At 62.7% G+C, this 21,352-nt stretch overlaps 2 protein-coding genes and 1 long non-coding RNA gene across 6 annotated transcripts in view; 1 reads left to right on the top strand and 2 right to left on the bottom strand.

Annotated features, from left to right (window-relative positions):
- Positions 1 to 844: 844 nt before the first annotated feature.
- On the bottom strand, positions 845 to 12,350 carry SCARF2 (scavenger receptor class F member 2). The gene is made up of 11 exons (XM_060118515.1): positions 12,187 to 12,350; positions 7,349 to 7,407; positions 7,145 to 7,246; positions 6,451 to 6,970; positions 6,132 to 6,350; positions 5,872 to 6,000; positions 5,181 to 5,284; positions 4,991 to 5,108; positions 4,607 to 4,722; positions 3,350 to 3,502; positions 845 to 2,568 (listed from the first exon to the last, which is right to left on the bottom strand). The coding sequence occupies exons 1-11, from the start codon at positions 12,348 to 12,350 to the stop codon at positions 1,646 to 1,648; spliced, it is 2,607 nt and encodes an 868-aa protein (XP_059974498.1). The 3' UTR covers positions 845 to 1,645.
- Positions 12,351 to 14,000: 1,650 nt separating this feature from the next.
- LOC132502780 (uncharacterized) overlaps positions 14,001 to 21,352 on the top strand; it is a 7,853-nt gene continuing 501 nt past the window's right edge. The window contains exons 1-2 of the long non-coding RNA XR_009534518.1: positions 14,001 to 14,130; positions 20,249 to 20,395. This is a non-coding gene — a long non-coding RNA (uncharacterized LOC132502780). The remainder of the gene's footprint in view (positions 14,131 to 20,248; positions 20,396 to 21,352) is intronic.
- Positions 15,649 to 21,352, bottom strand: part of KLHL22 (kelch like family member 22) — a 27,295-nt gene continuing 21,591 nt past the window's right edge. Inside the window, exons 6-8 of one of the 4 annotated variants that reach the window (XM_060118934.1) lie at positions 18,595 to 18,828; positions 16,226 to 16,540; positions 15,649 to 16,064 (exon numbers count right to left, since the gene is read on the bottom strand). In XM_060118934.1, the coding sequence (XP_059974917.1) occupies positions 15,798 to 16,064; positions 16,226 to 16,540; positions 18,595 to 18,828 (816 nt within the window). In that variant the 3' untranslated portion in view covers positions 15,649 to 15,797. The other 3 variants (XM_060118936.1, XM_060118935.1, XM_060118937.1) reach the window with 3 other exon arrangements.

Below are 21,352 nucleotides of genomic sequence, written 5' to 3'. Positions count from 1 at the left end.
CTCATGGCAGAATCTCCTGATCAAAAGAGCTGGCAGCAAAAGGTGAAGAAGAGGCCTGCTAGGCAGAGGCAGGGAGATGGGAGGAGCCCAGATAGACGAGGGACAGCGGACACGGTAGAAAAGTGAGGATTTGGAGCTCAGGAAGGTCACTTGCGAGGCCATCCTGAGGGCCAGAAGCAGTGAAGACATTAGGACAAATGGCCACAGAAAGAAGGCCAGGCCAGAGTGGGAGCAGGCCGAGGTTCGGTGGGGGAGCAGGGGGGGGGGGGCACTGCCAGCAGGGCCAGCCAGGGCTCTGGGCCAGGCGGGCTCTCCCCCTCCCCCCACCTCTCGGGCTGGGAGAGTTTCCGGCTGAGGACAGGGAGCCCATTGAGATGGACAGCGGGGCTCTGTGCGGTGCCAGACTATCTTGTTTGTGTCAGATGCGGCCCGGCTGGAGGCTGTGCCCGTGGCCTGCTGCCCCCTGGCCCCAGCCTCTGACCCACCCCAGCCACACCAAACAGCTCGAGGCTCCAAGTGTAACAGCAGTGGGCAGTGGGGAAGGTGCAGGACAGAAGCAGCCCCATGCGCTGGCTCCTTCCTCGTAGCCAAGGGTGCCACTCTGTCTGCTCCTACACACCCTTCATCCCAGGTTGCCAGTCCAGGATGGGGTGGGCCGAGGTGGGTGCCCAATAAACTTGATAAACAGGTGAAGGATGGGCAGATGGACATGACCCACTTCCAACGTGGTCCTGGGAGACCCACACCTGGGATCCCAGTCTCCACTTGGGTCGAGGGGTCCTGGCACAGTTTCTTTTGGGGGGACATCCTCGTCAGAGGCCCAGCAGATAGGAAGCAGTCAGAACACGGGGAGAAAAAAGGCACTTTATTAAGAAAGCTTTGGCCAAGCCCCTGCCGGGAGGAGCCCATCCTGGGGCACCCGGATGGGGTGGGAGCAGCCCTGCCGGGGGCCTATAAATACGTCTCCACAGGCCACTGGAGTTGCCCCTCGGATTCCCAGGCATGTGGGGTGGTGGGAGGCCATCAAAACCAGCTCGACAGCGGAGGGGCCAGGGCTGGGGAGCCTGGGGCTGGGAGAGCGTGGGTGGGGCTGGGGTGGGTGGGGAGACAGCCAAGCCTCCTGAGGAGCAGAGACCAGCCCTCCTCCCCAGGCTCCGGTCAACCAGATGCCCTGGGGCTCGGCCAGTGGAAGTAGCCTCTGGCTAGGGTCACAGAAGGGAACCTCCAGCCAGAGGCGCCAGGCCCTGGCCAGAGAGAGGCTGCCAGGGTGGAAGTGCTTCTGGCCTCAGCCAGTGAGAAGGTGACCCAGCCAAGGCACTCTTGGCCAGTGAGAGGTGTTCTTTAGGCAGAGCCCTCCTACCCTTGGCCTTTGAGACCCGGGCTGGTGGGAGCCCTCCACAGGCAGGCCATGGGAAGGGAGGGGCCAGCAAAGCGTCTGTCAGGCCTTAGCCACTGGGATGGGGCTTCCTGCCCGAGCGCGGGACCCCATCCAGGAGGGCCGTTGAGCCTGACCCAGTGAGACGCAGCCTCCCGCCAGACTGCTCTGGGCTGGGGCCCCCGCGGGAGACGCCGGGCGCGCACGGGACGCGGGGTGGCAAGCAGCGCTGCTAAGCCGAGGAGCTGCAGGCACGGCGGGGCCGACCTACTACAGGGTGGGCGCGCTCACCCGGCCCGGCTCGCCCGCCACCTCCCGGCTCTTCTTGCGAGGCGGCTTCTGGATGGGGGTCTTCTTTCGGGGGGTGTCGGATCCGGGCGCGCCCGCTGCCGTCTTCTCGGGCCCTGGGGCCTCGGGCGCGGTGGGCGCGCGGGCCGGCGAGGCGGGAGGCACCGAGCGCTTGGCCTTCTGCGGCGGCGCCGGCTTCTCTCGGGGGCCCTGCGTGCCCACGGCCCCCTCGGCGCGGCCCAGGCTGCGAGTCTTGTCGCGCAGCTCGGCGGCCAGCATGGAGGCGGCCTCAGGTGCGCTGCGCGGGGGACCGCCAGCGTCCGTGGGCTCTGAGAGGCCCGGGCCACGGCCCCGCGCCCGAGCCCGGGGCGGCGAGGGTGCGGCGAGGGCCGGCCCCTCCTCGGCCAGCCCCGGGGGCCGCGGCGTCGGGTCGCGGGCCCTGGGGCTGCAGGGCTCGTCCGGCCGCGCCGACGTGTCGCTGGGCGTCCGTTTCCTCTTGCTGGGGCTGGGAGCGGCCTCGGGGCCCGCGGGTGGCGGCGACGGCGCACGCGCGACGGCGGCACCGTGCTTGCCGTGGATCCAGGACACCTTGGGCTTGGTGGCGGGGTCGGGCGGCGGCGGCTTCCTGCGCTCGGGCGATGGCGAAAGCGACAGGCCTCGGGCCTCGCCCCGGACCCGGGCCGGCCGGGCCTCGCGCCGGGCCACACGCGCATACAGCGCCCCGCCGGGCCCGTCCCCGCTCGACGCCGACCGCTCGCTGTCGGAGGACGCGCGGAGGGGCGTGGCCTCCTCCGCGGTCGTAGTCACCGGTGCAGCGGACGAAGCCAGTGCCTCGGCAGGGGCAGGGGCAGGGGCAGGGGCTGGGGCGGAGGGGCCCTCCGCGTCCCGGCTCTCGGTTGCCGCCTCTGACAAGGGAAGAGCGGGGTGGTCACCTCCTCCGGAAAGAGCTTGGCCCTCCAGCCTCCAAGAGCAAACCCTCGCTGGCGCCCCACCTCCCCTCCTCTTCCCGCCCCAGCTGGCGCTCAGTCGCCGTGGCATCCAGACATGCCTGGCACATTCACTGCACTGACCACAAACTTAGCTCAGAGCCCCAGGGGCGGAGGGCTGGGGTAGTGGGGCTCATTCCTGGGTTGCAGCCCCAACTCGGCCTGGACTCGCAGCCCTCCCCAACCACATCTCCAGCCTGGGGGGCCACCATCACCACATTTGACCCTCGATTCATAGTCCTTCTTTAAGAGAAAGGCCTTCTAAGGCTCAGAGGTTAGTCACCTGCCCAAGGTCATTCACGGGGGTGTCTGGGGAAGAGAGAGGCCAGAAGCCCAGCTATTCAGGTTGCTTCTTGATGTTTGTGAGCCAAGGCTTCAGGTGAAAGTGTGTCCCCATATCCTGCAAACCCCATTTCCTGTCTCCTCTGCCACCCCCTCCCCAGGCCCGGAATTTTCTCTGCCTTGTCTCCCCAGAAGTGAACCTGGGCTGTGGCTACCTCCCCAGACCCTACCCCAGTCTGGTGCTGGGCAGCAAAGAAGCCCACTCTGCAACCTCAATTGTGTATCCACCCCCCAGTTAACAGCATCACTAGCCCTTCCTCCCCATGCTGCCTGTCCCTCAGAGCACAGAAATTTCAGCTGGAACCTTTCACTGGGTCAGAGTGAGAGGGGTCTTCACCCCAAGCAGAGGGGTACTCACCCTCGTGGGGTACGCAGTATACGGGGCCTTCATCCGTGGTATCAAACGAGGAGAAGGAGGCCCGGGAAGACCATGATGGCGAGGGCTGCTCCAGCCCCGAAGGCGGCTCCAGGAAGCTGCAGTTGAGCGTGTTATCCAGGTCGTGATGGGCCACTGGAGAAGGAGGGAGGCATAGCTGCCAGGGGCCCCGCCTGCCCAAGCCAGTGCCCTCGCCAGCCCTCCTGCCACAAATGATGGAGGGACCCAAGCCAGCCCTACCCCAAGATAGTGGGTGGGACAGGCAATTCAACAGGCTAGTGTATGGCCAGGGAGCTGAGCAAGGTCGGGCCGAAAGTTGGAAAAAGAGAGAGCACCTGGTTGGGAGAGGCCATCAGGGCCTCCAAGCCATGCTTCAGACCCTGTCTTGCAGCAGTTTTTGAATGCAAATGTGCAGTGGTGAAGCCACCCTTTGCCTCAGCCATCTCAGCAGGCTGCACCCCTAGGCACGGGCTCCACAGACGTAGACCCCACAACGGGGGAATCCCAGAGGCTGGCCAGCCTGTCCCCCTCTCACAAATGGGATGTGGGTTCCAGCCCCCACATCGGTGCCCATAGATCCCACTCTGCTGAGTGAGCCCAGGGGTTTTCTTAGCTGTCTGCATCTTTACCTCCCAGGAGACTTCATCTCCCCATGCCCCTCATCTTTGGAAACAAGTGGGAAAGACGCAGAGAGACTCCACCCCGGTGTGAGTCAGTGCAGGCAGAAGGAGAGAAGCAGCATCGCCCCGCACCCAGCCCCGTCCTGAGGTAGGGTGGGGGCCGAGGGACCAGCCTGCCCAGTTTCCGGGAAAGACCCAGGGCACAGCTGGGGATCCCGGCTGGGGGAGGGTCTTCCTGTGGCAGGGCATTCCCACTCATAGGTGCCCGCGTCCACCTGCGGCTCGCATCAGGACTGACAGTGTACTCACTCCCACAGACTGCGGGGGCCTGCCGGCCGCGGCTGTCCAGTCCACACTGCCCCACCACACCACACATGCAGTCACTCACAGTCACCGAGACAGGGCCCACACCTGCCCGCACACGTAGGACCCCTGCCTTCCTCCAGGGCTCCCCTGCATCCGCATTCCTTTTTTCCTCCCTCTGGTCGCACCACCCCACGCCCCCACATCGACACTCAAGGCCCCGCAGTTCCTACACCGACCCCGTCACACCCATTTCCCAACAGCCTCCTGCGTCGGGGAGTGTTCCCCGGAGACTCCTTACCTACGTCATCCTTACCTACGACCTTGGGCAGCTTCTGCCTGCGGAGTGGGATCCGGGGCAGCTTCATGCTGATGCGGCTGAAGCGCCCGCATAGGCGCTGCGGCGCCTTCTTCCTCCCAAGCGAGAGCTCCCTGCGGGGGCGGGGCCTGAGCGAAGGGGCGGGGCCGTGCCTCGCCAGAGGGGCGGGGCGAGCCCGTGGGAGCCCACCCACAGGGAGGGAGGGGCCTGATAGGAGGGTCGGGGCCTAAGGCTGGGGAGGCCCAAGGGAGCAGAACCTCAGGGAGGCGGGGCCTGAGCTAACGAAGGGCGGGGCCCCCCAGGGCGGGGCTGGGAAGGGCGCGCCGCCCTGCAGACCCCGCGCGGCCGGAACCGGAGAAGGGAGGGAGCTGGAAGCCTCACCCGCGCGCGGGGTCCTTGCCGCGGCAGGCGCAGCAGCAGCCGAGCAGCGAGAGCAGCAGGCCGAGGAGCAGGGCGAGCAGCGCGCCCGCGCCCATCACGCCCTTTCGCTGGTTGGTCTCTGTGGGGGTCACAGGGTCAGCGAGGTGCCGGCAGCCCCCGCGTCCCCGCCGGGTCGCCCTCACCCACTCACCCAGGCGGCAGGCACCGGTGACCGGGTCGCACGAGTCCTCGTGGCAGCTGCAGGCCTGGGCGCAGTCCACGCCGTGGAGCCCGGGCGGGCAAGTCAGGTTACAGCTGCGGGGGCGCGAGGTCAGTGAGGGGCTTGGGGTCTGGGAGCGCCAAGCGGCCCTCGGTTACGCCTCCCGCCCTCGCCCCCGCGGCCAGCCAGCCCCGGCCCCGGGTTCTCCATTCTCTAGGGACTGCAGCACACACTGAGCGATCAATGTTTTGGAAACAAATGTGTGCACTCCAGTGGGACGGAGTCTGGGGGACGGGCCGTGTACACTGGCCGCAGTGCCCATTGCTGGGGCTGACTCTTCTGTGGGGGGAAAAGGGGCTGCCAGACGAGACCCTTGGCTGTACGTGGAGGTCCCTGCTCATTCCACATCATCTCCGGGTCACCTCAGCCCTGCAGCCCTCAAGGAGCCCACTGGCCACAGGCTGACCTGGTCGCCAGATCCCGCTCGAGCGCTGGCTCCACCCCAGGGCAGGAAACTGCCCCAAAGAGCCTGTTGTCGCTCCCTAGCTGAAGTATGGGGGCCAAGGCTGAGGGGCCAAGCCTGGGCCCCGCCTGGTCGGCCAACGCAGCAGCACCTGGGGTCTGGCTGGAGCCCAGTGCCGGATACAGACACCTCAAACCCCTTGGGTCCCCGGGCACTCACTGGGGCCCGTGGACGCCCGGGCTGCACAGGCAACGTCCCGACTGGAAGTCGCAGTGGCCGCTGCCGCAGTCGGCGCACACGAACGCGCAGTCCTCTCCGTAGGTGCCATTGCTGCACTTGGTCTCACACCTCGGAACGCGGGGAGGGGGCGTCAACGGAAAGAGGGCAAACGACCCTTAAGCCCACAGAGCCCTCCGCGGAGGGCAATCGGGGGAGGCCGGCTGGGGGCTGCGTGCCTGAGGCGGACACGGGTTGCTCACCGGTCACCGATCCAGCCCGCGTTGCAGCGCGTGCACTTGCCGGTGACGTGGTTGCAGGCGTGCCCGTCGCGACACGGCGGGCAGCGGTGGCCGCAGCCCTCGCCGTAGAAGCCGGTGGCGCACGGCTGGTCGCACTTGGTGCCGTTCCAGCCGGGCTCACACGTCAGGCAACGGCCCTCGGCCACCGTGCATGGCTGCTGGCCCTTGCACTGGCCGCATCTGGGGAAGGGTTGGGAGGCTAGGCGGGGTCCCGGCCGCCTCACCCGGCTCCCTCGGCGCCTACCCCTCCTCTCCCTCCCCGGCCGGGGCCCGCGCTTACCGGCGGCGGCAGCCCAGGCCGTAGAAGCCGGCAGGGCAAGGCTCGCGGCAGTACTTGCCCCGGTAACCGGGCTCGCACGCGCACGTGCCGTCCACCGGATGGCAGCGGCCGCGGAAGCACTGGCAATAGCGCTCGCAGCGCGCGCCGAACGTGCGCTCGCGGCACTGGCAGCGGCCGCTCTGTTGCTCGCACGGCGACGTGTTGCAGGCACACTGGTTGTTGCAGCTGCGGCCCCACCAGCCTGCGTGGCAGAGGCACGCGCCCGTCTGTGGGTCGCAGCGCGACGTGGCGCTGCAGTAGCACGCGCTGGCGCACTGTGGGCCCCACCAGCCAGGCTCGCAGCGACACGCGCCGCTCCGCGGGTGGCACGCGCCGTGCTGGCATTGGCACGCATGCTCGCAGCGTGCGCCCCAGCGCCGCGCATGACATGTACACTGGCCCGTCACGTCCTCGCACTGCCCGTGTGGGTGGCAGACACACAGCTCCTTGCAGTCGGGACCCCAGAACTGGCGCGGGCACTCTGCAGAGCGAGCGGAGAGGGTGGGAGGCCCAGGTGCTCGCGAGGGGGCCCAGACCCAGCCCGAACCTGCCCGCGTCCAGCCCCCCGCCCCCGGGGACCCGATCCCGACTCAGGCCCCGCCCATCTCTGGGATCCTGCCCCACTGCCCCCCACCCCGTCACAATCCGCGCTCACTGGTGTCGCAGTTGGCACCGAAGTAGCCATGGCGGCAGCGGCACTCGCCCGGCCGCACGCACACCTCGTTCTCCGAGCACGTGGAGTTGCCTTCGCACACAGCTGCGGACGAGACGCGCCCAAGTTGTCGCGAGTTCAGCCCCCACACTATCCCTCCTCTCCGTGACCCCGCCCCCTGCCCAAGTCCCAGGGTGCCCTACTCACCGATCCCACACTCGTCCCCCTGCTGCCTCCAGCCGGCGCAGCAAGTGAGCTCCTGGGAGCTGCAGGCAGAGAGAGGGCGCCTGAGCTCGGGACCCACTCCTAGTCCTCGCTGGGTCCCCCAGCAACCTCCACCCTGCCCTAGGGAGGTGGTTATCAAGGCCCTGCTCTGTGCCCGGCACTGCTGTAGGTTCGGGAGACTCGAAGCCAATAAGACACAAATTCCAGCCCTCTAGAGCGGACACTGGGAGGCGGCAGATGGCAGACCACCTCCAAGAACTTCCCAGTTCCCTCTACAAGGGGTCTCGCCACTCCTCCTGATCTGTGCCCTCTTCCCCCATCCACTAGGCCAGAGAAGAGACCCCCACATGTCCCAGGAGGGGCAGCAGTGAGGTGGGGGTGGGGCAAAGGTCCCTGGGCCTCCAGGACCTGCTCAGGCATGGAGGTCTAGGGCATCCCTGGGGGTGGGGGTCTGGCCAGATGGGTGTCAGGGATCCAGATATGATGTGACTTGGGCAGTGCCAGGACTGGCTGGGCCCGGTGGGCACATCTGGATGCCCAACTGGAGCACCAAGGCAGATGGGTAGCCTCTGAGCATGGTGGACACAGCGAGGTGTCCACTTGGAGAGGGGCAAGGTACACCAAGGGAGTCCTCCATCCGAGTAAGGAAAGTAAAACTGAGGGCTGCAGAGCACCAGGGCAGACTTGGGCTGGAGGCAGGCAACGTTAGAATGTCCTCTCCGTGAAATTTCATAAAATCTTGTTTAATTTTATTTGGCTTTACAAGGTACAGTAGGAGGTAAAAAATTTATGTGTCCCATATCAGGGTGGTGCAGCCTCCCAAGCCCTGGGCTTATGGGGTATGTAGACACAAAGGTTTGGGGGCCCTGCCCAAGTGAAGCCATGGCCACTGGTGAGGGCCATGAGGGCTGAGGTGGGGTGGGCCCACACTGTGGGGCAAAGGAGGCTGAGAAGGAACAGACACTCAGGCTGCAGTTCTGCAGGGTCCCATCAGACCTAGAACTTCAGCCAAATGCTAAAGGCACACAGCCACCATTCACACTTCAGAGAAAAGGAGAGGGCCTCTTGGGAAGGATGTGAATCTAGAACCGGGATGTGGTGATCAGAGGAGGTGGGAGGGGCCTGAGGACCCTGGGGTGGGGGTGGGATGGCCTGAGAAGGGAAAGGCTGCAGCTGCCCCATATCACACCCCTCAGAAGATGCCCCCCAACCGTTCCCAGCTCAAAATGATCACCACACTCTGGATGGGGCCCCCGGACTCCAAGGGAGCCCCCTCTCCCAGAAAGGGCTGGATTCTCCTTTGGGCCAAAGATATGGGACCTGGGGAACAGGACCCATAAAACCCCAAACTTCAAGGAATGGGCCAGCTTATTTTCCACAAATAAAACTGGAAACCAGAGCCAGGAACTCTAAGCAGGCCTGGATTTTCTGGCCCCCATTGTCCCCACCCACCCAGCTCCGAGATGGCCATCTGTAGGGAGACCCAGTTCCAAGGGCCCATCACCCTCCTGCCTCTTCTGCCAGTCTGAACCCAGGTCTCTGGATGGAGAGCCTCTGTAGAGGTCCCTCCTGCAGGCAGCCTCACCAGATGGCCTGCTGGGATGGCCCAGGAACACTGACCACCTTCCATCCTGGACGACCTGGCTGCATGGCTCTGTAATCAGGTTGGGAGCCTGGTTTTAGGGCCACACTAAGTTGGATTGGATGCCTGGGTCTGCCACTTGCTGTGTGACCTTGGGCACAGAACTTTACCCCTCTGAGCTCCAGCTGCTAAATCTGTAGAATGGGGCCCATAGGTTTGGCAGGAGGATTAAGAGAGTCAAGATGTGTCCAGCACAAACTATGAGCTCAGCCGAGGCTGTGCTGTGAGCTCCAGCCCATGCTGAGCAGGCTCTAGGAAGTCCCTGAGTTTACCTGGTCCCCCTAGCATGGCTGGTGCCCAGGCCCCACTCAAAAGAGCTAACAACCCTGCTCCCCGACAGGACAGAGCCCACATGGAGGATGAGTCTGTGGGACTTTTCCTTCTGGGACGGGCTGGCAGAAAGGGCTGGGCTAGGTTGGCAGGCCCATTTTCCCAGATCTTATGAAAATGAGATGACAAGAAAGATGGCCCAGTGCAGGGGTAGCTACTACACTAGGGCAGGACCCTGGGGTGTCAATCCAGGCCCCTCAGCAAGCAGGCTGTGCTGCAGGCTGCCCCCTCCATAGATCACTGTTACTGCAAATGAAGCTGCGGTGATTTAAACCTTCATCTTGAACCTGCCCAAGCCACCTCGGCAAAGCTCCCCAAGAGCACTGCCTGCTCACTGTGCCAGTGTCTGTCCCATTCTCTCCCCAGTCCAGACAGGAAGCTCCTCTGCCTCCACGCCCCGTGGGACTCCATGCCTGCCCCACTCTCCTCCTTCCCCCCCTGGGCACCCCTCCCCTGGTTTCTGCCCCACCCCCCGCCTCCCTCCCCTGCTCTGTCCACTCTAGCTCCCTGGGGAAGCTCCCTAAGTCCCATCGAGACACTGACAATGCCTCGGAGGCCTCGAGGGGGGCCCTCCTCCCCACTAGCCTCCCCCACCCCGAGTCTTCTCCATCTCAGGGTAAAGACTGTCCTTCCAGGCTGGGAGGCTGGGAGGGGACTCTGCTCTCTCCCAGAGTGGATCAACTGAGAAACACGCCAGCTCTACCTTCCAAACTGGATCTAGGATGGGACAGGCCACTTGTCCCCCGCCCAGCCTTGTGAGAGCCACCCTCACCCTCCCTGGTTCTCTCCCACCTTCTGCCCTCCTGCCCCCGTTCATCTGCCACCTGACAGCCAACCCAGGTCACATCCTGCCCCTCTTCTGTGCAAAGCCCACAGGGGTTCCCATCGCCCTGTGGCCTCTCCTCCACCATCCCTGTCCCAGCTCCCAGGGCTCCTTCCTGTGCTTCCAACAGGCCCTCTGCACTCAGGACCCTGCCCCAGATGCCACCCTGCTCTGCATCCTCTCCCACGGGCCTCTCTCATTCATCATTTCCCACTGGGTCTCCCCAACTGAACACCTCCTCCCCAGCCCTTGCCAGATGTCAGATGATTTGCTGTAAGTCTCCTCCACACAGGACAGCTGTATCCCTGCACCAACAACAGGCCTGCACACAGTGAGTGTATGGGATTTTACTGACTGAGAGCTGCTCCCTGCCCTAGTCCTCCTGCCTCCGGGGGGAGGGAACGCTAGTGGGAGCCTGGCAAGGCCCAGCCTTGGGAAGGTAATGAAGAGATGGTCCAGACCCTGGGGGGGATGGGGGAGTGCCGACTTTCCCATTAACCAGCTCCACACAGGATCAGAGTCATCCCTCCTCTACCACCACCAACCCCACTGGACAGGAGTATGGACTGGCCCAGAAAGGTTAAGCGTTGTGCCTGGGGCCACTCAGATGGGGAGAGGTGGCACCAGGATCGGAAACCCAACCCAGGCTCTTGGCTACGGGAACAGGCCGCCTGATGGAACATCTCGGGGAGAGGGGGAGTGGAGCAGGCTCCGGACAGCTCTGGCCTGCCATCGGATCCCCCGACCCCCCACCCCCGGCACGGACCCCCACAGGGAAGGAGAGCCGAGGCGGAGGGACAGTGCCGGCGACGATCGCGCCCTCCCCCTCTCCAGGTGGCCCCGCCCGCCACAGCCGCTGCATTCCTGGGGCCGGGGAGGCCCGGGAGGCCCGGGAGGCGGCGGCGTCGGCGTCGATGTGAAGCAGATGGCGGGCCAGGCCGGCCCCCGCCCCAGAGGCGGGGCTCGCAGCGGGGAGGGGTCTGCGCGCCTCGGGATCCGAGCTCGGAAACCCCGCGCGGCCCCTCACAGCCCCTTGTCTGCCGCGACCGCCTGCCCCCGGACGCGGCCTCCCTGGGCCCTGCGGCCCAGGGCGCCCCCACCGCACCCGCCAGGAGCCCGTGATGCTTCTCCAGCTTCCCGCCTGCCTGGCGCCCCCCGCCCGCGCCAAGGCACCCCCTCACGCCGGCTCCTCGCCCCCGCGCGGAGATGCCCTTGACCTCGCAGTGGCCTCTGACAAACCGACTGGGTCCTCCGACTCCTGCGCCCACTCCTGGGTTCTGGCTTGCGCTCTTCGACCTCCGGGCAAGGTCCTGGGCCCGGCGCCCTCCGGCAGGGCCTGTCCCCTCCTGTCCCACACTGGCTTCCCCAGCCCGGCTCCTCGTGGCGCCCACCTCTGCACCCCGTATCCCCACCCGGGAGTCCCCCATCCTCCCGATGCCGGCGCACGTCATTGTCCTTTCTATTCCCGCTTCTGGGTCACTCTGAGCTCAGGCTCCTCGACGCCCACCTCCATAACCACCCTCTTCCCACCCGCGCCCGCTCTTTCTAAGACACAAATCTGTCCTTCCGACTCGCCTGCCTCAAGACCTCCGCGACTCCCTCTTCTCAGGAGCCTCGCTCCATCTCTCCTGGACGCTCACCCTCCCTCCATCACGGCTCGAGCCACACTCGTGTGTCTGGGCCCTTGCACATGCCATGCCATGGGCTTGGAATGAGCTTCCCGTCTTCTTACGGCCTTCACAATCCGGCCCAAGGGTCCCTTTTCCTGGGTCTGAAATCTCGGACCCCGTGTGTCAGCCCTCTGGGCGTCCGCTGCCCTCCGCTCTACCCTCGCCCGCTTCTCGCCCGGGGTATCCTCGGACGCACCGTCGTGGCCCGGCGCCCGGGCTCGGCCTGGAGCGGAGCCGGCGTCGGCGAGGGCGGCCCGAGGGGCCCGCGCGTTTGGCTCAGGGAGGTCCTGGGCGCCCCCTCCCCCCGGCCCCGGGCGTCCCTCCGGCCCCCTCCCCCAGCCCGGCCGGCTCCTACCCGGGCGCGCGGCACACGTTGCGGCCGCGCGGGCTCAGCTCCTGGGGCGCCGCGGGGCCGGGCAGCAGCCAGAGCAGCAGCAGCAGCGGCGGCAGCGGCGGCGGCGGCCCCCCGGCTCCCCGGCGCCGCGCCGGCCCGGCCCCCCGGGGCCCTGCGCCCTCCATGCGGCGCGGGGCAGGCGCGGGGCGGGCGCGGGCGCGGGTGCGGCCGCAGCAAGAGCGGCCGGAAGCGGAGTGCGCGGCCGGGCGGGGGGCGGCAGGAGGGGCGCCGGGCCGGGCAGGAAATTCCACATCGGCTCCCTGATCCAGGGCCAGCCGCGGCCGGCCAGGCGGCAGCGCCCGCCCCGCGCGCCAGACCCCACCCTCCGGCCGCGCCACCGCCCCTCCGCGCGGCCCCCGCCCCCACGCGGCCGCGCGCAAACTTGGGGGCGAACTTGGAAGGGGCCCTCCCGAGGAATCACCGGTCGCCTTGCCTTTCCCTCCCTTCCCCAGGCACCCACCAGAGAAGCGGCCCCTGCGCGCTCCCGGCGAGGCCAGGCCCGGGGCGGGAAGCGGGTGGGGACCAGGCGCGACGCACGAAAGCCCCCTGGCCAGGGGCGCCTAGGAATCGCCAGGTCAAGGCTGCAAGCCGGCCTCTGCTCCCCCCGTGAGGCCCTTCTATGTCCGGCTGTGCGGTCAGCCCCTCCCGAGCGCCGGGCGCAATCAAAGCCTGCAGCGACGGCGGAGCCGGATGCTTGAGGCCTGTGAGTAGACTCGGTCTGGACCAGAGAGGCCTGGGTGAAGGGGGCCCGGTAGAAACAGACTGGAGAGATGCCGGGAGCAGAGTGGCTCCGCGCGGGCTCCGAGAGAATATGGAGGTAAAGGCAGGTGGCGGAGGCTGAGGGAGGCGGTATGGTGGGGGTGGGGACAGCTCCCGGACTGAGACCCTACCTGCAGCCCCTGTCAAGGTGTGACGATGGGCTGGAGGCCGCTAGTCACCAAGGAGAAAGTCCAGAAGGTGGAGTCAGGGCTGGAGTCGTGGGAGCTCCTGCCTCGGGAGGGGTGGGGTGACAGCACAGAGCAGAGCAGGGGCAGCAGAGAAAGTGGGTAAGGAGGGCCTAGGGGGCCCAGGAAGCAGAGGGGTCAGGCCCAACCCCAGGCCCATGGGGTGGGCAGGACGGGCAGGGCTGGGGATGGAACAAAAAGGGGGGCAGATAGGTCCCCGAAAAGATGAGCTGGGCTTTTGAGGACCTGAGAGTTGGTGGAAGGGCCTGGGCAGGGAGAGGGCAGCTGCTGAGGAGGGGAAGTGGCGTCCTGCCTCAGTTATGCGGGGGCCCCATCTGGAAGGGTGGGGCTGGCGGAGGGGGCCTGGAATAAGGGCCACTGAAAGGCCCAAGGCTGTGGGGATCACCAGGCTGGCAGAAGTTGGGATGGGAGGGAGCTTCGGAGGTTAGGGCCCTTCCCTGAGCCATGCTGGTGCAGGACAGAGGCACAATTTGGGGAGGGTGGCAGGGAAGTTGCACCCATGTGGTCATGAATGCAAACACTTCTCTGGGACAAGTGAAAAGGCCAACCACTTCTGGGCAGCTCTGCCTGGCCATGGCCCTGAATTCAGCAGTGCCCGGGCCCCTCCCATGGAACCCCTGTTGGCTGCCAGCAATGGAGGCCAGCAGAGGTCTGTGTGGCTGCACTGTCTGCCCAGCTCCTGACTTTAGAGGCATCACCCTAGCTAGACTGGGTTCATGGACAGGCATCTCAAACTCCCTCATCTCCCCCCAGAGCTGCTTCCCACCCCACAACCCCACCTCTGTGGGGGCACCACCTGAATGCCTGAATGTCACAAATCTCTACCCACCCCATCCATGTACCACCTGTGTCTGGTGCCCGCAGGACAGGACCATCCCCAGCCTCGTCTCGACCCACAGCCCCCCGCCTGTGTCCTGTCGCAGCCACCTTGCACTTGATGGTGAGTTCAGGTGTTAAGGGCAGGGCCCACGTCTGTACCAACCACCACATCTCCATCGGGAGACTGAGTGCAGGTGGAGTGGACGATCGTCTGTCTGCCCAGCCTGTGCCAGGTGAATACCAGGCTGAGGAAGCTGGGGGTTCATAGGCACCCATATGACTGACCAGCATGCAGACCGTGGGAGCCAGGAGCCTGGGCCGACCGGTTCTGGCCGGGATGACTTCCTGGGGGAGGCCAACTCTGAATGCTAGGCCAGACAGTGGCAGGGCTAGGCTGCTGCCCAGTTCTCAGGATCCCTCCCAGGGCTCATGTCTACCCCACCCCATGCCCTGTGGGGCCTCACAGACCTTTCCCCGCCTCCACTGCAGACCAGAGGTCTCTTGCAAAAGCTGTGCCTTGGTGTCTGGGTGGGGAGATAGCGCTGGCAACCTCGGACACATTTTGGGGGCGGAGGCGGACATTTCTGGCTCCTTCCCAGGAACCTCTGGGGTCTGCAGGGATTGCAGCCCTGGCCTGCAAGGTGCTGGCAGAGACAGGAAGTGCTGGGTTCCTACTCCAAACTCACATTCCCACACCTCACCCTTGGGAGCAGGAGGATGACACTGGAGAAGTGGCCATCCTGTCCCACTGGAAGCAACCATCAGGGTCAACCCTGGGCTTGCCACCTTTAGTGTAAGTGCATGATGTCATGTGGGGTTAGGGAGTAGGACACGTTTCCTCAGGGGTACCTGGGCCCCGAGACAGCAGTCACACACACAGCGACTGCCTCGCCCCCACGCCCATCTTTGGGGTACCCCCAAAGGAGTCCAGAGCAGGTGGCTGCCTGCACCCCCCATGCCCTTCCTCCCACCAAGGAGCGCACACCGTCCCTCTGCCCCCCTCTTCCATGGCAGGGCGCCAGGGCAGCAGGCTCTAGGCAAGGCACGGGGACAAAGACTCAGCTGTCCCAGGTGGCTAGGAGAGAACAGAGAACAGAGCACTGGGGGTTCATCCCGATCCATCCCCGGGCCTAGGGGTCTGCAGGGGGTGTGATATGGGGACCCCAAAGGAGGGGGGGTGTTCAGGTGGAGGCTGGGCTGTGCAGAAGTGAGGGTGGTGCTGGAAGCCCTGCCTGCCCACAGGTCCCACCTGCTGAAGCACGGCCCTGGAGACTCACCTGGAGGAAATGCAGAGCCCCCTCCCCGTCACATGCTCAGATGCAGGAGGTGGGCAGGCCCAGGCATCTCTCTCTTCCTCCCCAGGTGCTAGGCTTTACTTGGGGCTGAGATGGCCACCTGGGACTGGACTAAAATTCAGAGAAGAGGTCCTCACCAGGGAAAATGCTCAAGTGGGCGGGCAACCACCTGTCACCAGACTGCGGCGGGCATCCTGGTGACACCCTTCTAGCCTGGGGGTGGGCTCTCGGCCTCCCATCACCCCCAACAGCTCTGCCCCCTAGAAACCAAGATTCCAGGGCTGCAGCCTTGGACAGGCTGTGAAAGGAAGTGAGGCCGTGGCCAAAGGAAAGCGATGCACACCTCGTGTAAGATGATTTATTTCATTTATCAACAACATGGGGGCTGAAAAGCCCAGCTACAGGGCATCATTTTATCACAGAATCAGCCTCAGGCAACCTGATGGATCTCTCTCCCCCTCCAGCCCCAGGAGCTGCTAGGCAGGCGATGGGCTCAGCCCGCCCCCTCTCTGCCAACGAGAGGGACAAGATGTGCCCTGGCCCCCTCACCAGGGGCCAGTCTCCAGGTCCCTTGGGAGAAGGGCACCCTCTCGGCCCAGTAGGGACCAGAACCAGGGAGCAGGGAGGCCAGGACAGCTGGTGGCGGCACAGCCCATCCCCGCTGAGAGAGCCCGGTGAACTTCAGGGGACTGAGCCCTTCCCGAAGGTTTCCCACTGTGGGGTGATCCACAGCCACAGGTCTGCAGGGCCCCAAAAATACCTGCCGATGGGAGGTGGCGGGAGGGAAGGCCACTGTTAGCCTGGGGTCAAGTGCTCCAGGTCAAAGTGTGGGAGCTACACCCCCCCACACCCCCCACCTGGCCTGGGACCCTAGTCCTCACTGGAGTTGTCGAACTCCTCCCAGTCAGACACGCTCATCACCTCAGAGGCGAAGTCCGGGTCGGCCTGGCTGCGGTCAGGCGTCCCACGGGGCGGCTCAAGGAGCAGGGACCGCGGCAGGGTGAGCACGCAGGCCGCCAGGCCCGAGATGGAGTTGTCCAGCTGCGGGCCCTCCTCCCAGCAGTCCTTCTCCACGTCATAGATGTGCACATAGCCAGTGCGGCTGCCCCGATTGTGTGAGCGGCCACCCAGCACGTAGATCCTGTTGTCTAGCACGGCGATGCCGGGCTCACCGTGCCCTGCTGGGAGTGGGCAGACGGATGACCACTGCCCGGACTTGCAGCTGTAGCAGGCCACCTGCAAGGCAAGGCCCCAGGCTCACATATGAGGCTGAGGGACGCAGTGGGGCTGTGGGCAAACGCACCCCCCGGAGAAAGGGCTCGGGCCAGGCTGACGCTCTGTCCCCTATCCTGGCCCCTCAGCCAGCCTGTGGCCCCAGGCGTGTGGGTGTCTCCCAGTTGGCCTGGGGGTGCCAGCTCACTCCCCTCCACCACTGAAGCTGAAGACTCAGACCCTGCGCACACCCAGCAATGGGGGAGGTACAGATAAAATAAGGAAACAGGTGCTTGCTAACTCATGATGACCATCAACATTCTCTTGGGGGATCCGTGGCAGTCCAGTGGTTAGGACTCGGTGCTTTCACTGCTGGTGCCTGGGTTTGATCCCTGGTCAGGGGACTAAGATCCCACAAGCCATGCAGTGCAGCCAAAAAAAAAAAAAAAAAAATCTCTTCTCTTCAAAATTACTCCAAACAGTAAACAAATACATGGGAAAATGTTCAGCCTACCAGTAATCCAAGAAATGCAAAATAAAATGTCAGGGACAACTTGTCAGCTGTTAACCAGCAGCCACTGGGGAAGAAAAGGCACAAGCCCGGGGCTGGTGGAGGCGTGGTGAAGCTGTCCTGCTGTGCACCTGTCTGACCAGCCAGCACAGCAACGTGCAAAATTATCAAGAGCCACTCGGACACTACCCTCTGACTCAATGATGATCCCCTCCAGTTCTCCAGCCGCAGGAGGAGGAATGGCTTTCAAAAGAGCCTGTGCCCAGATCTCTGGGACTTGTATTACTTTACATGGCAAGAAGGACCCTACAGACGCATTAGGGTGGGACATGGAGATGGGAGTTTATCCTGGATTTTCGGGGGACCCACCTAGTCACACAAGCCCTTGGAAACAGAAGGGAAGGTCTGATGGGGGCTGAAAAGGGAGGGGAAGCTGCCACTGCTGGCTTAGAAGAGGAAGGGGCCTGACCTGGGGGACGTGGAGTCTTTTAGAAGCCGAGAAGGGCTTCGGCCCACAGCAGCCAAGGAATCGGGACCCGAGTCCTACAACCACAGGGAACTGAACTCCACTGACACCCTAGGTGAGCAGGATGTGGATCCTCCCCAGGCCCCACAAAGGAAAGACCCCTGGATTGTCGTCTGGTAAGAGCCATAGACGTGTAACACGCTTGAGTTGATTTAAGTGGCTAAATTTGTGGTGATTTGTCCCGGCTGCAATAGAAAACGAAAATGCTAGAGCCCAATGGTTCTCAACACTGGAGGATCCCACCCAGGAACTTCCAACTCAGTGGGTCTGAGAGGGGCCACAGAATCTGCATTTCTTATGAGTTCTCATGTGATGTGGGTGCTGCTGGCCTGGGGACCACACTTAGAGAACCACTGCTCTCACCTCAGGAAATACCCCAAAATACCCAAAAGCTCTATAAAGCAAATATTACTTGAAATGTTACCTGGAATAGCCACAACTTGACCAACCCAAACGTCACCAGTTTGATGGAATTCTGCACAGCCACTGGGTGGGGTGGGGGTGGGGTGGTCATCAAACTAGAAGACACGCCCACAACAAACTTGAGCCAGAAGCCAAATGGGATGATGCTCTTTGAGTACAATTAAGTGGACACCACGTACAGGTAGGAGGGCTGAAGCTAGTAGCACAGGGCCAGGTTATGGGAGTTTTTCTTCACCATTCTCCATTTTTTCAAAGCTCTGCAATGTGGTTATATTAACTTTATGTAATTAAAGTTTTTAATAATAATGACAAGTGAAACTCTTCCGTGTTATCCTCTAATGGTGGATACATGCCATCTGTCTAAAGCCACAGAATGTGCATCACCAGGAGTGACCCCAGGCCGGTGTAGGGTCATCGGTTATAACAATGACACCCTCTGGTGGATGCTGAGCCTGGGGAGGCCGTGGTGTGTGAGGGCCGGGGGCACACGGGAAATCTTCCTGCTCAACTTGGCTGTGAGCCTAAAACTGCTCTAAAAAATAGTCTGTTACAAGGGAAAACCCCCCACATGGCAATTTTTATCGGTGACAAGCAGAAGGTGGGCACCCCACCGCTCACCTGGTGCACGTCCCTCCTGTAGCCTGCGTCGTTGTTGCTGCCCCCGACCACGTACAGCTTGTCCAGGAGGGTGGCCATGCCATGCCAGGCCCGCCGCACCGGCCCATCAGCCAGCGTGTGCCAGGTGTCGCTGCCCGGGTCGTAGCAGTGGGTCTCCTTCAGGTAGTCCTCCCCCCGGCGGCCGCACGTGATGTACATCTTCCCATCCAGTGTGGCACCCGCGTGGGCATACACCTGTGGGCCGGGAGAACCGGGGGTGTGCATGTGCATGCACGTGTGTGCGCGTGTGTGTGTGCGGCCCTGCCGACTTCCTCCTCACCGTCTGACTGGATCTTCGCTGGGCACACCATCCTTGTCCCCCACCCGACCTCTTCCCAGTGGAAGATGATTCAGGGCCCTGAGGTGATGCTGGGCTTCTACAAGAGGAAGAACAGAATCTCTGTCTTTCCCCCACCCCTAAAGGTGACAGCTGCACGGGGACCCAAAGGAAATCAAAGCCTTGTCTTCAGTGAGGCCCTTGGTCGCCTCCACCTTTTCCCCACCCGACTCCACTTTCAACATCTGCTTGTCTGGGGCTTCCCTGGGGGCTCAGTGGTTAAGAATCCGCCTGCCAATGCAGGGGACACGAGTTCGAGCCCTGGTTCAGGAAGATCCCACATGCCGCAGAGCAACTAAGCCTGTGCACCACAACTACTGAGCCTGCGCTCTAGAGCCCATGAGCCACAACTACTGAACCCACACGCCACAACAACTGAAGCCTGCACGCCTAGAGCCTGCGCTCCGCAACAAGAGGAGCCACCGCAATGAGAAGCCCACACACTACAATGAAGACTAGCCCCAGCTCGCCTCAACTAGAGAAAGGCTGCACACAGGAACGAAGACCCAATGCAGCCAAAAATAAATTTAAAAAAAAATCTGCTTGTTTGCAAATAACAAATGATATGACCTGGTGAGCACAAAAGCGAGATACAAAATCAAACAAAGAGCAGTCTTTAGTTATGGGAGAAAACTCACCCCCTACTTTGGATTTTGGTCCTCAACCTCACCCCTGCTTTCCACTGCACCCGGGAGGCACAGCCTCTCTGCCCAGCGGGCCCCACTGCCTCCAGGCCCCCCTCTTACAGCTCACAAGGACCTCCTGCTGTGCCCATGTGCTCTGCTGGCAGAGATGTCCTGCCCGGGAAGCCCCAGGGCCTGTGTTACAGGGCCAGTCACTGACACCCAGGCTGTGGGTAGCATAGCAAGGGGCTGGAGAGGTGGATGGGGCAAAGGGCAGGGGACAGAGCAGTGGGCAGGAAACACACCATGGGGCTAGGTCTTCTCCCACCAATGGTGGGCATCTGGGGAGGTGTTTTTTTTTTAACTAAAGTTTTCAGCTTGACGTAAGTGTAGATCCATATGTAATTGTAAGAAATACAACCACCCCACATCCTTCACCCTGACTCCCTGGGAGAAGAGCTTGTGGGCCTCAGCACAACATCACAGCCTGGGTGCTGACGTTGGCTCCATCAAGACACAGGACATTTCTGTCTCCCTCTTACAGTCACATCCACTCCCCACCCCCCAGTCCCTGGCAACCACCACCTGCTCCCCACGTTGTTGTTTCCAGAGTGCGGCTTGAATGGGATCATGTGGTATGTCACCTCCGTGACAGGTCACCCATGTCGCTGTGCAGACCCAGAGTTCCTCTCTGACTCCAAGTGATGCTCTGCACCGTGTACCTGCCTGTTTGGTGAGCCTCTCGCCCCTGGAAGGACATCTGACTGGTCTCCAGTTTCTGGCTGTTACCAATAAATCGGCTGTAAGTATCTGTGTTCAGAGAAGTTTTTGTTTCTCTGGGGTAAATGTCCAGGATGGCGACTGCTGGGTCACATGGCAGTTGGAAGTGAACCGCACCTAGTACTGTCTCAGTTACCATTTCAGCCGCTCGACAGGCGGTCTCCCCGCTGTGGCGTCCAGTCTGCATCCCCTAACTGCACGTCTACATCCTCCCCATTGAAGCGTCTCCTCCCGTCTTCTGCCTTCTTTCCAGCGGGTCCCCGTGTGTGTGTTTCCCAATGAGTTTTGAGGGTTCTTTACACATATTAGATCCCAGTCGTCTCCCAGGTACTGGTTTGCAAACATTTTCTCTCATGCTGCAGCTTCCTCTCATCCTCCTAACAGGGACTTTTGCAGAGCAAAGGTCTGCAATTTTGATGAAGTCCAGTTTATCATTTTTTCTTTATGGGTCATGCTCTGGGGGTCAAGTCTAAGTACTCACTGCCTAGCCCCAGACCCCGAATATTTTCTTCTTTCTCTAAATGCTGTGGAGTTTTGTATTTTACGTAAGTCCATGCACCATTCTGAGTCAACTTTTGTGTAAGGTGTGAGACTTGGGTCAATGTCCATTTTCTTGCCTATAGATGTCCACTTGCCCCAGTACCACTTGTGGAAAGGTAATCCTTCCTCCATTCAACTGCTTTTGCATCTTTGTCAAAACTCAGCTGGGCATGTTTCTGTGGGCCTATTTCTGAGTTCTCATTCTGTGCCACTGATCTCCGGGTCTATCCGTCTGCCAATACCACAGTCATAATTACTGTATCAAGTATATACGTAGTAAGTCTTAAAACCAGGTAGATGGAGTCTTCCCACTTTATTCTTCTTGAAAGTTACTTTAAGTATTCTAGATCCTTTGCTTTTCCATATAAATTCCAGAATCTCATCTACATCTAAAAAAACTCTTGCTGGGATTTTCATAGGAACTGTGATGTATACCATA

Source organism: Mesoplodon densirostris, chromosome 15, assembly GCF_025265405.1.
Source record: "Mesoplodon densirostris isolate mMesDen1 chromosome 15, mMesDen1 primary haplotype, whole genome shotgun sequence".
Taxonomy (NCBI): Eukaryota; Metazoa; Chordata; class Mammalia; order Artiodactyla; family Ziphiidae; genus Mesoplodon; species Mesoplodon densirostris.
This window is presented reverse-complemented; position numbering and strand designations above follow the sequence as displayed.